Genomic DNA, 16,431 nt, shown 5'->3' on the forward strand with positions numbered 1-16,431 from the left:
GGAGCTGCCAAACCAGTTCTGTGCTTGTGAGCAGAGACATGTCTGCAGGGGGAGAGGGGAGGGGGGAGGTTGGGACATGTCAGCACAATGCTCCCCCCCCCCCCCCTCCTCTGTCCCCACCACCAGACACACAGCAACTCACTCTCTCTGCTCAGTCAGGGCACACACTGCACACACAGCAGGTGCTGGGGATGCCTACCTAGCCGGGCACAGTGCTGGGGGTCCACCTAGGCTGACACTGTGCCAGGCCGCTCGCCATGAGACTGGGGGGCTCTGCGACGTAAGACGGGGGAGAGGAGGGCAACACAGAGGGGGAGAACGTGGAAGAGGCTGTTGATGGAGACAGGGAGATCAGGAAGCACCTGCCAGGAGCCACAGACACAGCCGGGGAGAAGGAGGGCCGGGGGGTTGCCTGGTGACGCCAACCTCCGCAAAGACCTGTGCCATGTCCTGCCCAGGGTGCCAAGACCAGCCAGCGGAGGAGATGCCCCAGGACTCTCACTATGAGGTACGGTGACTTCCCTTCTTCTTCCAAACTTTTAATATTATTATTATTGATTTATATAGCGCCATCATCTTCCATGGTGTTGTACAGAGTAAGACATTTATAGACCACCAGGTCCATAAAAAGTTCCTCTGTTCATCAAGTGTGAATCCCTCAGCCCCTTCTCCACTCCTCTCTCACTCACTTGTTGATCAGAAACTTTGTGCTGGGTACTTTCTAAGTCCACCAGGGGGGTTACAGAGACCCCAAACGGATCATGGAACCTCAAGCAGATCCCGGAACATGGCAAAGGAGTACGTCTGGCACTATGAGGTTTATTGAACATCACGAAAGTGCTGGTGCACACAGTAGCACATATAGGCTCATAGCATCATGCAAGTGCAAAGTAATACTTAGCAGTTCTGATGAGCTGGAGTGGGGGCAGCAACAGTGGGCGCCTGTGGTGCTCAGCCTGACGACCGTTTCACGGAGTGATTCCTCCTGGCTTCTACCAAGGCTAGGTTCCACCGAGCAGACCCCAAAACCCAGTGCAGACCTAGGAACCCTGAGCAGATACCAAAACCCTGAGCATATCACAGACCCCAGAACCCTGAGCAGATTCCAGAACCCAGAGCAGACTCCGCAACCCCAAGCAGACCCTAAAACCCAGAGCAGACCTCGGAACTCCAAGTAGACCCCAAAATCCAGAGCAAACATGGAACCCCAAGCAGACCCCAAAGCCCAGAGCAGACTCGGGAACCCTTAGTAGGCCCTGGACAATGAGCAGACCTGGAACCCTGAGCAGACTCGGGAACCCTAAGCAAATTCAAGAATCCTGAGCAGACCCTGGAACCCCCATGCAGACCCTGGGACCATGCTATAGTTACAAAGTTATCTGGGTTGAGGAAATACACGTGTCCATCAGGCCCAGCCGGTGGTTCCGCCGATCTTCTGCATATTCTGGAGGAAAAGTGAGGGGAGGGGGGCTGAGTTACTTTCTCTCACTTGTCACTCTTCCCCCAACTAATCCCTTTGTTCTGAGGAGCTCCCAGTAACACAATGCAGCCCTCGGCCGCTGGCTGGTCACGTTACTGAGGGGGGGGGGGGGGGGGGGGGGGGGGACACTGAGGAACTTTGTACAACAAACACAGAAATGAAAATCAGAAAAACCATCAGGACTTGGCAGCATCTTCTAAGCTCTTTTCCTTCAGTGCCTCCAGCTCTCGGCTCTACCAGTCTTACCAGTGAGTCAGCATCTCCTGGCATCTCTCTAAGCAGGGTCCTTTTACCCAAATATTTCACCAGTGGAGTCTCTAAAAAAAAAAAAAAAAAAAAAAAAAGAGTCCCCAAGAGGGGGGAGGGGGTGCCAACTATAAATGTTGCAGTAGGTGTGCAGAGCTGGGTACCTTAAAGCGCAGAGATCTCATCCCTGCAGTTGGAAAAGACAGACCACACAGACAGGTCTTGGAGGTGAGGGATGGGAACACATCAGGCCAAGTCCTGACTTAAACTGGACCTGAACTCTTGCACAGGACAGAAGGAAAAAATAGAGAAAGGCACCCTGTATGTATTTAGAGAGTTTAGCCTGTCTAATTCCCACTCATCTGTGACTAATCACAAGTTGTAATTTGATCCCTCAGCTGTGTCAGCTGTCTGCCCCAGCATAGAGGCTAATTTGAAAGCACAGGATGTTAACAATATGTCTGCTTCCATGAAAGCAGGAAGTAGAAACATTGCAGATTGATTGCAGGATTTGTATCAGCTGCAACAAATAAATGTTTTTCTTTAAAGGTTATTATGCTGTTGCTTATCTTTTAAAGCAGAGAGGAAGTTCTGAGTTCAGGTCCCCTTGAATTTCAGAAGTTCTGTATCTGCAGAAGGGGAGGGAGGAGTCAGAGGAAGCCAATCAGAGGACTAATCTGACCTATCTAATGCTAGTCACTACAGGGGGACATTGAGACAAAGCATTGCAGGGCCTTTATTTCTTCTGACCCTTCTAACCACTGACTCTAAACATCTGTGAGAAGTCCCTAGCTTCCACCAACACCTGAATTCTCTCTTTTATGTGGAGTAACCCTTTCATTGCGCCTTGCTGTGTCTGTGGCTGGCATTATATTGGACGTGTGTTTCCTGCACATAAGTGACAGGCCAGGCGCCAGGTTCCTCTGCACAGTACGGGACAAGCTTCTGGCAGTGGGACATCCTGTGCTGCTCTATTTATAGATCAGTGCCACTCGCAGGGAACGGCCGTGTCACCTGACGCATGTGTATGTAGTGTATACGTTATGTATGGCTCATATAGGGACAGCCGTGCCACCTGACATCCTGTGTATATAGTGTATATGTCCTCTATGTATCATATAGGGACAGCCACCTGACGTCATGTGTATAGAGTGTATACGTTATCTATGGTTCATATTATAGGGACAGCTGGGTCACCTGATGTCATGTGTATATAGTGTATATGTCCTCTATGGCTCATTTAGGGACAGCCGTGTCACCTGACATCCTGTGTATATAGTGTATATGTTATGTATGGCTCATATAGGGACGGCCGTGTCACCTGACATCATGTGTATATAGTGTATACGTTATATATGGCTCATATAGGGACAGCGTGTCACCTGATGTTGTGTGTATAGTGTATACGTTATGTATGGCTCATATAGGGACAGCGTGTCACCTGATGTAATGTGTACATATAGTGTATACGTTATGTATGGCTCATATAGGGACAGCCGTGTCACCTGACATCATGTGTATATAGTGAATACGTTATACATGGCTCATATACGGACAGCAATGTCACCTGACGTCATGTCTATATAGTGTATACGTTATGTATGGCTCATATAGGGACAGCGTGTCACCTGATGTAATGTGTATATATAGTGTATACGTTATGTATGGCTCGTACAGGGACAGCCAAGTCACCTGACGCCATCATGTGTATATCGTGTGTATGCTGTGTATGGCTCATATTATAGGGACAGCTGGGTCACCTGATGTCATGTGTATATAGTGTATATGTCCTCTATGGCTCATATAGGGACAGCGTGTCACCTGATGTCGTGTGTATATATAGTGTATATGTTATGTATGGCTCATACAGATATAGCCGTGTCACCTGAAGTCATCATGTGTATATAGTGTGTATGGCTCATATAGAGACAGCTGGGTCACCTGATGCCAAGTGTATGTAATTTATCACTGCCCTCACATGTATATAAGTGACAGCTCCGTGTCACATTGAAGTGATCAGGGGCGTAACAATAGACCCTGCAAGGGATGCAGCCGCAGGGGGGCCCAAAAGCCACATTGGGCCCTGTCCTGAGAGACTGACACCTAAGGGCAAAGAGCGAAAAAAACTTTTGCTCTCTGCACAATTGTTCTAGTGATTGCATCTGCTCAGCCACTGTTAAAGAATCATACAACGTTTTGCAGACAAAGATTTGAGGACAGTCCCTATTCAGGGAGGGGGGGGGGGGCCATCCAAAGTTTTGCAGGGGGGCCCAGTGGTTTCTAGTTACACCCCTGGAAGTGATGTAAAGTTCCACCTGGGCTCGGTGTCTCCTAGTGCCAGAATTTTGCATTCCGCTGGCTGCAGCACAACCTACAAAAACTACAGGTGAAACTCGAAAAATTAGAATATCATGTAAAAGTCCATTTATTTCAGTAGTTCAACTTAAAAGGTGAAACTAATGTATGAAATAGACTCATTAGATGCAAAGCCAGATATTTCAAGCCTTTATTTGTTATAATGTTGATGATTATGGCTTACAGATTATGAGAACTCCAAAATCATAATCTCAGACCATAAGAATATTGTGAAAAGGTTCAATATTCTCGGCTCAAAGTGTCAGACTCTAATCAGCTCATTCATCCAAAACACCTGCAAAGGGTTCCTATTTCATACATTAGTTTCACCTTTTAAAAACAAACTTTAATCGAGAATTGAACTTCATTCCAAACAGTACCCTCTTTCCCATGAGAAATGGTTACCTTTTCTCAAATAGATCATCAGGGGGCTCTGTATGGCTGATATTGTGGTGAAACCCCTCCCACTGTGTGATGTCAGGACCATGCTCCTGACAGTTTACCATCTGTGAACCTCGTTGCTTTGTAGGAAATAACAGATTTTTCCAACTGCCAAGCAAGCAGCATCTCCCTCTGTGCATAGAACTCTCAGTAACGAACATTCCGTACAGATCACCTGACAGGACAAAAGATGTCACCACCAGGGATATATTTCAGAATGTAAATCAGGGAGAGGAAAGATTTTACAATGGGAAAACACTGACTAAATCATTTATACTTTATTATTGTAAAAAAAATAGTGAAGCACTTTTTTATTGACTAAATAATCTATAAATCTATAAATATTGTAAACAAGAAGCAATTTTGTTAATTATGCTATTATCACTATAGTTCCTCTTTAAGTTGAATTACTGAAATAAATTACTTTTGCACAATATTATTATTTTTAGGGCTCATTCACACTAGGGGCATTTTCGGCCTTTTTTCAAGCGCAGGCGATTTTTAGAATCGCCCACAAAACAATTGTGCAATGAATCTCTATGAGACGTTTCATATCAGCGCGGTTCGTCCTCTGTGCATTCAGCAAAGCGGTGCCTGGACCATTTTGGGGCGATTGTGCCTCAATGGAAGGTTTAGGTAAAAACTTTGTGCATTGATTGCGTGAGTGTTTGTAAGAATAAATACATTGTATTTATTATTTTCCGGGTCAAAGAGTTCACTTCCTGACTTGTGTCAGGGAGTGAATTACAAAACCGCTCTGGAAAAGCGATTAGAAAAGCGCTTTTACCAGAAACGCAGCACGCATTGGAGCGGGGAAAAAATAAACCACTAACAAAAACGCAAAACACTTGCATTTGCATTTTTAGGTGTGAATTAGGCCTCAGAGATTCACCTGAATAGGATCCGTCAACAGTCAGTTTTCCGATGTGGTAAAACGGAGAAAAGAAATGTAATTTTTCTGCTATAGTATAGTAAGACCCCCCTTTAAAAAATGTAAGGTGACACATTAGTGGGCAACGCCTTCTAGTGGTAATAGTGGGGTTAGGTATGTAAATATGTTAGTTCATAGGCTTGATTCACAAAGCGGTGCTCACAGTTAGCATGCTGGTGAAAAGCCCCTTATCACGCCTAAACTCAGTTTAGGCGTGATAAGGTTAGGCGTGATAAGGTTAGGCGTGATAAGGTTAGGCGTGATAAGGTTAGGCGCCAACTGGGTTAGCACCGCAGTGCACATCTGATCAAAAGTTTTGCGCTACCAAAGTCTGGTGCACTTCGCATAGATTTTAATGGCGCTGCTTTGTGCGCGGGACTTTGCGCGCGATCTAAACTTATCTAAGATTATTACACCTAAACTGGCTTTTCACCAGTGTAGTGCAATGGTGATCACGCCTAAAGCCGCTAACTGGGTTAGCACCGCTTTGTGAATCGAGCCCCATGAATGGTATACAGTATACGTGAACGCTATCTTTTGACCTATCGACCAGAGTTCCTTCTAAGCTCTCTAATGTTGGATATAATCCTATGTATGGAAGGCAAAAAAAAAAAAAAAAAAAAAGAAGACCACGCTTTTCAATGACACGTTATTTCCGATCGCATCTAAAGGAATATTTTTCCACATGATTTTTATCCCATACTCAATTTTTATGAATTATTCAATCTTTTTCTTTTGGCTGCTTCTAAATCGCATATATGTGTGCTACATTGCTTGGAAGAATCAGAATTTTCGTTCAACCAAAAATAACAATCAAAATGTTGAAATCATTAACTTTGTATGGTGTGTGCCATGGACATTGTTCACTTCCTCCTCTGTTTTTAATGTGTCTAAGGCCTAGTGCACACGCAATGTATTTCAATGAGCTGGTGCACATCAGAGCGGGAGGCGTTTTGCAGAAACGCATACTTCTGGGCTGCTGCAGATTTTGGATTGCGGAGGCGTTTCTGCCTCCAATGTAAAGTATAGGAAAAACGCAAACCGCTCTGAAAAACGTCAGTTCATAGCGGTTTTGCAGGCGTTTTTGTTACAGAAGCTGTTTAGTAACAGCTTTACTGTAACAATATATAAGATCTACTACACCAAAAACGCTTCACAACACCGCAAAATGCTAGTTGAAACGCTACAGAAAAAGAAGAAAAAGCGTTTCAAAATCTGCTAGCATTTTGCGGATCTGCTAGCGGGTTTTGGAGTGCACCGGGCCTAATAGGGAATACTGATTCCTAGCATGTATTTTAGCATATTTAGGAGTTGTATGGCTACATAATTAGATATGAATAAAGTTTTGTATATCTTGTAGGCATAATGACCCATATGTGCTTGTTTGGTTATATTATTGTATTTTGGGTTTGCTTCACCCTTTGTCTTTAAGGGATGGTTATGAAACTATGATTTAGATACATATGCACCAGGCAGGGCCGGCGCTACCATAGAGGCAAAGTAGGCAGCTGCCCCAGGGCCCCAGAGCTTGTAGGGGCCCCCAGTGGCTACAAGAGGAAAACATTTTTTTTCAAATCGGCCTTATAGTTTTTGAGAAAATCGATTTTAAAGTTTAAAAGGAAAAAAAATACACATTTAAAAACCTGCCAACTTTAATGGTTAATAGCAAATCCACCTTAAATGCTAGAAACCCTAAATTTGCAGGATATGTTAAGGAAATCATTAGGAATAAGAGGAAAAAACAATTTTTCAAAAAGACCTTATAGTTTTTGAGAAAATCGATTTTAAATTTTCGAAGGAAAAAAGTATACTTTTAAATGCGGTAAATGTCACTTTTAGTAGCAAACCTAACGGTAGTGTAATTTTACATGCATCAAACGAAAGCGCAATACATTTCCTGACGCGGTTTCCAGGGGGTCTATACGCAGCCGCATCGCTTTGGCCAGGGATCGCTATACAGCCGCAATATGACTGTATGAAGATTCCTGGCATTTTTTTCTATTTTCCCAATTTTTTTTTCATGTTTAGAGTGTGGGAATTAAAAAAAAAAAAAATTATGTGGGGTCCCCACTCCTGAAACTTTTTAACCCCTTGTCCCCCATGCAGGCTGGGATAGCCAGAATGTGGAGCTCCGACCGATTGGGACTTCACACCCTGACTATACCAGCTGCAAAAAAGGTCCCCTAATGCCGATTTTTGTTCCGGGGTATATGTTGGGGGGGCCCCCTAGGTTTATTTTGCCCTGGGGCCCCATTGTTGCTTAAACCGGCCCTGGCACCAGGTCTATATCTTTTTTGTTTTAATCTATAATATAGCCATTAGCAAATGTGCAAAACGTTCTCACAGCAGTTGCTCCACAGGACTGAGTTTTCAGCAACACTCACTATCGGCTAATGCACACCAGAGCGGTTCTGAAACGTTTTTCAAAACGCTTGCAGGGGGAAAAACCGCTTGGCTAATGAAAGTGAATGGGCTGGTGCACACCAGAGAGGTTCGTTTTTTCCACAAATGCAAACTCGGGGGCTGCAGCATTTTTTAGATTTCTGAGGCGTTTCTGCCTCAATGTTAAAGTATAGGAAAGTGGAAAAGCGCTCTGAAAAAACGCTAGATCAGAGCGGTTTTGCAGGCATTTTTGTTACAGAAGCTGTTCAGTAACAGCTTTACTGTAACAATATTTGTAATCTGCTACACAAAAAAACGCTCCAAAAAACGCTAGGCATGTTTAGAAAACATGCCTAGAATCGCTCTGAAATCTGCTTCAAAAACCTCCAGTGTTTTGCAGATCTGCTAGAGGTTTTTGGTGTGCACTGGGCCTATGTTCTTATTATGACCCGGTTAAGGGCTAGATACTTTTATGACCTGTTAGCAAACCACTTCATGGATCACTTATGCTCTCTCTGGGACAATCAAGTCTCAGTAAACCAGTGGTGTGGTATTGAAATGTAGAGGAGCAGCTTGACTTTGAGTGGCTGGATAGTGTAGTGGTGAAGGTCTCCTGGCCCTCTGACACAGGAGACCAGGGTTCAAATTTTGTCTCTGCCTGTTCAGTAGGAGACCTTGGGCAAGTTTTCCTAACACTGCTACTGCCTATAGAGCGCGTCCTAGTGGCTGCAGCTCTGGCGCTTTGAGTCTGCCAGGAGAAAAGCGCTCTATAAATGTTCTGTGTCTGACTAATGTAAGGCAGAAATGGCTGCCTCCATATTCCTTTCACTACAAGCTCTAGCTACACCTCTCTGTTTATTTCTGAAGGAGTGACAGAAAGGTTATACGTCCCACCAGAGTGCTCCAACTGTCTGTAACCCAGATGGGGTGCCTTTCTCTCACTTTCTGTGTGTGCAAGCTCTGGGGACCGCAATAGCTTCAGTGTGAGATGACTGACGGCAATAGAAGCTTGATGGTTGGATCCAACTCTTAGGGCCTGTTTCCACTACACGCAGATTCTGCATGCAGAAAACTGACTCCAATGAAAGCCTATGGGCCTGTTTCCACTGAACGCGATTTTTCCGATGCAGATTTCCCATAGGCATTCATTGGAGTCAGTTTTCTGCATGCAGAATCTCCGTGTAGTGAAAACAGGCCCTTACCCATTCTACAAAAAGGGCCTTTTTTATGGTTTCATCTGGGGAGTATAGCATGGTACACACATCCAATTTTGATTGGCCAATTTTACTACCCCCATGCAATATGAGAGCTTACCTACACAATATGTTCATAGCATTCAAAATCTGTTTACCCTCCTACTACATGAAGGTGGTAAAAAGGTCAACAATTGGCCAATTAATATTGCATGTGTATTCCTGTCAGGAAAGAAAGCGAAGAAAATTCACCCTGATGGGACGACAATAAAAATCCATAAGTGTCTGTAAGCTTCTTCCATGCTATGGACAAACGACCAGCTAGGTATTCGACTGGGATTACACTCAAAATTAAATTTTTGCTCTAATGCAAACCATGGTATTTTCCTGATATCGGTGCTGCGTGGGCTCTCCAGCCCGCAGCACCGATCAGGATTGAGCATGGGCGATCAGACTTTTTTCCCCACTAGGGGGATGTCCTGCTGGGGGGTCTGATCGCCGCCGGCTCTCTGTGCCTTGCGGGGGCTCTTCAAAGCCCCCCTCCGCAGCAATCTCTGCCCATACCTGCTTCTCCTGCAGGCTATGGGCTGCGCCGGATAGGATAGGCTTTAGCCTATCAGATGCCGGCGATCCCCGGCCAATCAGAGGCCGGGGATCGCCGGTCTCCGTCACGGCGCTGCTGCGCAGCAGCGCTGTATTGATGTAAACAGCGGGGATTTCTTCCCCGCGTGTTTGCATTATGCGTGCGAGCCGCGATCGGCGGCTCGCACACAGTTCACGGAGAAACCCTCTGTGAACTGGCATGGAAAGGCCACACGAATGAGCGGCCGTTTCCATGCTATACCACTAACGACCTGCAGACGCCTATCGGCGTTAGCTGGTCGTTAAGTGGTTTTTAAACACAGTAAAATGAATATGAAACACCATAAGACTAGTCTGATGTCATTTGACTGCATATTTACAACTCACTGAAGCTAACTGATATCAATGCCGACTGCAGGACAGATGATCATGACTTCTAATCAAGTAATTAGTGAGCAAATAAAGGAGAGAAAGTTATCTGCTTTCCCCTGGATACAGCAGGAACTTTTCAGCCTTGTTTACACATTAGACTTACAAAACAATCTGACAATGCTGGTCAAAGCAAGCTTATCAGCAGATAAATGAGGTAAAAAGCTTGAGTTTTAACCCTTCCCATACCTTGAAAAACAGTCAGATGGTTTTAGCTGTCCACTTTATGCGGTGTTTAATGTTTTAGACCCTAGGTTCTCAACGTGTGGAACGCGTTCCCCAGGGGTACTTCTGCTGGTTCCAGTGGGTACTCAGGCTAGATATAATTTACCAAATATAACAAATTCAGTGTTTTAGAAAATTATAAATCCTATATAAACAACACCAAATTAGTATTTTAGCTAATTAAAAGCAATAATAGTAAATGCATGGAAATAGTTTAGAACCAATTATTATGTACTATGATTAAAAATATATTTGTCAAGGGGAACTTGTGATAATGTTTACTATGCCAGGGGGTACTTGGTGAGTACAGGGTTTTAAAAGGGGTACATACCAATAAAATGTTTAGAAACACTGTTTTAGACCATAGATAAAATTTGAGTACAATACCACTTACCGGTAAATATTATTGTGTATTTATACAGCCCTGACATCCTCCCCATGCACAGCATGCTTGTTTGGGAGTCTCCGATCTGCCGCCCACCCAGTGTCTCCTGGTTGTGATGTCACGCAGCGTTTCTGACCCCATGCGTGGCTGCGTTTGACACGCGGTGCGTTTACATGACAGGAAACTACCTCATGTCACTTCTGTGCAGTCTGCGATAATCCGGCAGGCAGATGTGTTCCCCAATACAGCCTATGGGGGTAAAGCATCTTCCCCGGGCAACAGCTGGACCATCAAAGTGGACACTACACTCTCCACCTCCGCTGGCTGTACGTGATCTGGCAGAAGTGGGAACAGAGTCTGATGGGGTCCCCAACCTCTGGGCCACGGCCCACTAGTGGGCCGCAGGCTGTTCTGAGCTGGGCTGTGTCATCTGTCATCACAGTGCAGAGAGACGTGTCACTGAAGTAGTTTGCCGGAAGCTATAGAGAAGAGCCGCCTGCAGCCATTGTTACTGCTGCCATCAAGTGTCTGTTATTTGTAATGCAGCATGCTTTCAGTCTGTATGGACACCAGGTGGCAGCAGTGAGGATGACTGGGACACTCTGGTCTCTTGCCAGCCACAGAGTTCAGTCTGCATGGAGGTGAGCAGCTGATGCTGGAAGCTAGAGTGGGAAGAAAAATGGAAGAGTAAAAGTGAGTGTGGGGAGGAGGGAATCAGAATCAGAATTTATTATCGCCAAGTACAACGGTGGGTTGTACCCGGAATTGGTTTTGGCACATACAGGGTCATCGATGAAAAAAGACAAGAAACAGCATACGGATAAGCATGGTACATACATAGACAGGGGACAAGCATACATAGGACAACATTACAGCTTGTGCGTACAATTAAGCAGAGTGCAGCATTGCATACAGTTAAGCATGGTACATACATATAAACAATAAAAAGCAAAGACAAAAAGCAAAACAGAGAGCATTATACACGTACAGTTAACGTAATACAAACAGAGCATTACAGCATACGCATACAGTTAACATAATACAAACATAGCAAAGCATACATTGATAGCAGGAAAAGAGTGGGACTGGAGGAGCAGCCTGAGAGCTGATATGAGCGCTGCCATTTTCGGCACTGGACGCTACACAGCGACACGCTCCCAACAAGACAGGTGCTACCGATTGTCCACGAAAGTAGAGAGAGAAGGCTGAGGAAAAAAAAAAAAAAAACTGAGGGGCATCATGATGGAGGCGGACAGCAGAGTTCACTCGGACCAGGTTGCCCGAGGGGTAGCACTCCTGGTTTTAAATCTGCACGGCTGGTAATGAGGGTGCAGACGCAGTGGTGGCCCTGTGGGGCCAGGAGGCACCTTTGCTGGGCCGCAGTGGTGGTGGACGTGGGGCCGGGGGCAGCAGTGGTGGACAGGCCAGGGGGGTTTACCTTGGTGGTGGCAGGACATCAGATGCAGCAGCCAGCAGTAGGCAAAGGTAGTGGACCTGGCAGCCAGTAAATTTAGCCCCCGGTTTGTGGCCTAGTGCAGGTAGGATGTAGGTGGCCAGGAGGTCAGCAGCACAGTCCTTTAGAGAAAATGGTGGTCTGGTGGATCCCGCAACAGCAGCGGTAGGCCGGTGCAGCTGCAGGGGGCAGATGGATGGATCCGGCAGTGGCATGCTGGTGTATCCGGCAGCGGGAGACCTGCGCTGAGGAGCAGAAGAGCCCGATTCTCCCCATCAAGCTGTGGCAGCGGTGTTGTGTCTGGCAGGCTCCCTTCCCAGCTCGGAGCACATGGCCCAGCGATGATCAGCTGACTGTCCGGCGCATCCGATTCCCGGTCAGCTGATCCAGCGGCAGCCAGCAGTGGGCCAGGACCAGTGATGTTAGAGGAGCCAGCGCTGCACGTGTGGCGTTCCCAGGGCGTGGGCGCGATCTGCTGAGCGCCCGATCAGCGGAAGGTTCCCCAGGCTGTGTGGCGGCGTTCCGGGTGGCTGGCTGAGGAGTCCCCGCACACGTGGCCGATCAGCTGGCATCCCTCGGCCTGCTCAAACTCTGCGGCCCACCGGCTCCCACCCGCGACCTCTGCTATTCCCGCATCTTCCCCCGCATCTTCCCCAGAGGGGGGGAGAGAGCAGGTGAGGGATAGGGGGGAGAAAGAAGAAGAAGACCGGAGCCCTGTGGCCGCGGCGTCCTGTTATGGCGCCATCTTGGATCTGGAAGTGGGTGTAGAGAGGAGGAAAGGGTGAAGTGAGTCTGGGGAGGCGGGTAAAGGGGTTGTGGGGTGGAGGGAAGGGTAAAAGTGAGGGGAGGCAGATGAGGGTAGGAAGTGATTATGCCATAACAATCTTATTTTCAAATGTAAATATGAAGCACAACTAATGCAGATAGAGAGGACCGGTGTGGTTTGAACTTTAAAACTTTGGCTTTTGCGCCTGAATTCTTTCTGATTATCAGTGACTAGAGGGGTGGCAGGGTGCGTGATTGGGGGTGTGGCAGGGGTGAGTCTTAAAGCGTCCCTCTTTCTTGTCTCAAAAAGTTGAGATGTATGGTCATAATATCACCTACCATTTTGGTCATAGGACAATACCCCAGATCTATCTTGCCCTCACTAAGGCCCAGTGCACATCAAAAAGCACTAACGTAATCGCAAACGCTCAGCGCTTTTTGAAGTAATTTTCTAGGCATGTGCCTAGCGATTTTTTTACGTATGCCTAGCGATTTTTGGTGCGTTCTTGTGTAGAATTTTTTATTTTTTGTTACAGTAGAGCTGTAACTGAACAGCTTCTGTATCAAAAACGCTTGGAAAATTGCTCTGATCTCGCGCTTTTCAGAGCGATTTTCCACTTTCCTATACTTAACATTAAGGCTGAATCGCCTCAGAAATCAGCAAAAATGCTGCAGGACCAGAGTTTGCGTTTGGGGTTAAAAACGAATCGCTCATCGCTCTGGGGTGCTCCATCCCATTCAAATACATTAGCCAAGCGCATTTCAAAGCACAAGTGTTTTTAAAAATGCTCAGAACTGCTCTTGGTGTGCATCAGCCCTTAGAACAGATCTAAAGAAATAGAATTCGATGTATGTTTACACCTTTGATGGCAAACTGGGTACTTTTTGAGAGCTATCGTACTCTGATTGTCTTCAAGAATCTTTAGGCTCGGTTCCCACTTGAGTGAATGTAAAAAGGGTAGAGTAAACGCATCTGCTAAGCTGATGCGCTCCGTCCGTTTTGCATCCACTCTGTGCCGTCCGCTCCGCATCTGCCCGTCTGAAGTTATTGCCGCTTTCCGCCACCAATCAGCCAGAGGCCAGTAGACGCATGGGGCTCTCCATTGGCTGCATTACACCAATTCTCCCTAGCAGCAGGGAGAATTTTCTTTGGTCCACCATGAACCAATGAGAATTCTCCCTGTTGCGGAGGAATCCCATTGGTCTTTTGCAGCCCAATGGAGATCCCCATGCTTCTGCCGGTTGCCAGGCTGCGTACAGGGACCGGGCAGTGTTGGGACGCATAGCCCGGGGCATAAGCCCCTATAGGCTATATGGGGGAATGCATCTGCCTGTCCGGGATTATCGTCGACGGCACAGAAGTGTGGCCTGCTTACTGTAACAGATCCATTGCAGAGTGACGAGTGTGTACGGTTCCTATTCATAAAATAGGAGCCATTCACTGTCAGTTTAGCAAGGAGCGGAGAATGCACAAAAAATGTTCGTTACCCGCTCAAGTGAGAACACAGCCTCACTGGCTCATGTTGACATTCATTGGCCAATTCTTTAGGCAATTGTGTAAGACTCCTGTGTGGTAGTGGCTATTGCTATATACTCAGCAACACGGAAAGTTAGTGCAATTGTTGGTTGTTTCTTAACCTTCAAGAAATCATGGACCCATTTTCGGTCAGGCTGAAACAATATCCTGTTGTACATTTCCTGTCGTTCTGATCTGAGGCTCAACTGGCATCACTATATGCCTCCAGCTGAATACTCACCTCGCGACGAAGGAACATGGATCGCAGCGACGTCCCACGACGACAAGCGCTCCCACTGCATCTTCCAGCTAGCGGGTATGGGCGGCAACATACGACGTGCGTGAACAAGAGTTCAAGGGAACAGGGTACTTTGCGCAGGAGTGGTGGGGGATATTAAAGATCCGCTGTGATGGTCGTTATTGCCGGGTGGCGCAAAAATGACATTTGCATGATCGCAATGTCGTACCCACGCCACGACATTGCAGAAACGACTGCTCGTTTCTAAAAAAATAAATCACCGGTCGTCGGGAAAATTGTCGGAAAAATCGCGAAGTGGGTACAGGCCTGAAAGAGACACTGAAGCGAAAAAAATATTATGAAATAATGACATGGTTATGTAGTACGGATAATTACTAGAATAATAATCAGCAAAGAAAATATTCTAATATTTTTATTTTCAGTTATATAGTGTTTTTTATAACATTGCATCATTCTCTAAGATTTGCAGCTTACACATTACACTGATTTTACAGAGCAGGCCAGTGAACTTTTGACCTGCCCTCTGACAGAAAAAAAGAAAATACAGTGACTGACAGCTGCGATAACAAACTTCAGAAGACAGTGCTCTCTGCGACTTTGAGGCTGCTTTCACAGTGGGACGTTACAGGCGCACGTTAGAGCAGCCTGTAACGCAGCCCACCGCACAGTAATGAAAAATCAATAGGCTGTTCACAGTGCCCACGTTGCGTTACATTGTAACGCTGCACGTCAAGTTAAAGTGCTGCATGCAGTAGTTAGACTGTTTGCACATGCTCAGTAGTGTTGGAGGAGGAGGTCTCCCCTCCTCCTCCTCGGCCAGCCACATGGCTAATTAATATTCACTGTACGGTGTGACGTGCAGTGTTTACTTCCTGGAGCGCCGCTCTGTGCGGCGATTGGCTGGTGGGACCACGTGATGCGCATCACGTGGTCTCTGCAGTCTATAGCACTAAAAAGGCGCACCAAGAGCTGCATAACGCAGCTCTAAGTAGCGTCCACCTCCAACACCACCAGGCGTTGCGTTAGGGGCACGTTATGCGACCTATAACGTCCCCTAAGACGCAACGTCCTGGTGGGAAAGTAGCCTGAAAGTCGTGAAGCTCAATGGCTCTTTTGCATAGATAACTGGAATTTATTAACTCTTCCTGTACTGGAAACAATATTAGACTTATGTCTCTGCTCCCAATGTTTTGTTTCTTAGCTGTACTACACATACAAATAATATAATAATTTATTTTTTTGCTTCAGTGTCTCTTTAAGTCTTAACCTTGGATTTTCTGTAGTACAATTCAAAATTGTAACTTTCAAGTCTCTTTACATTTAGTGGCTGGATAGTGTAGTAGTGGCTGGTTAGTGTACTGGTTGAGGGCTCTGCCTCTGACACAGGAAGGTTTGAATATTGGCTCTTCCTGTTTAGTAAGCCTGCACCTATTCAGTAAGGAGACCTTGGGCAAGACTCCCTATCACTGCTACTGCCTATATAGAGCGCACCCTAGTGACTGCAGCTTTAAGTCCACCAGGAGAAAAGCACAATATAAATGTTCTGTGTTTGGCAGGTGGAGAAAAAGTTTATGTGTAGTTAGTTCCCCATTCACATTGCTTTTTATTACACATACCCATCTACCCACCACTGAGTTTTTGCCTTCTGGTAGGGTGGTCATTGTTAACCTCTTGTCGACCATGTCATGCCGACAGGCGTGGAGGCGGCAGCAGCCCCAGGACAGCCTAACACCGATTGGCGTAAGGTCCTTGGGGCCTGTTTTGCAGGAGATCTCCGCTTGGTAGGCGG

General features: G+C 46.3%; 1 protein-coding gene across 4 annotated transcripts in view; it reads left to right on the forward strand.

The window, feature by feature from the left end:
* The first annotated feature begins 103 nt into the window (after nucleotides 1-103).
* Nucleotides 104-16,431, forward strand: part of LOC137521837 (rho guanine nucleotide exchange factor 19-like) — a 91,069-nt gene continuing 74,741 nt past the window's right edge. For 2 of the 4 annotated variants that reach the window (XM_068241622.1, XM_068241624.1), the window contains exon 1: nucleotides 104-508. In XM_068241622.1, coding sequence (XP_068097723.1) covers nucleotides 504-508 — 5 coding nt within the window. In that variant the 5' untranslated portion in view covers nucleotides 104-503. Of the gene's footprint in view, nucleotides 509-11,264; nucleotides 11,343-16,431 lie in introns of those variants that run through there. The other 2 variants (XM_068241626.1, XM_068241625.1) reach the window with 2 other exon arrangements.

The sequence above is a fragment of the Hyperolius riggenbachi genome, chromosome 6, assembly GCF_040937935.1.
Source record: "Hyperolius riggenbachi isolate aHypRig1 chromosome 6, aHypRig1.pri, whole genome shotgun sequence".
Lineage (NCBI taxonomy): Eukaryota > Metazoa > Chordata > Amphibia > Anura > Hyperoliidae > Hyperolius > Hyperolius riggenbachi.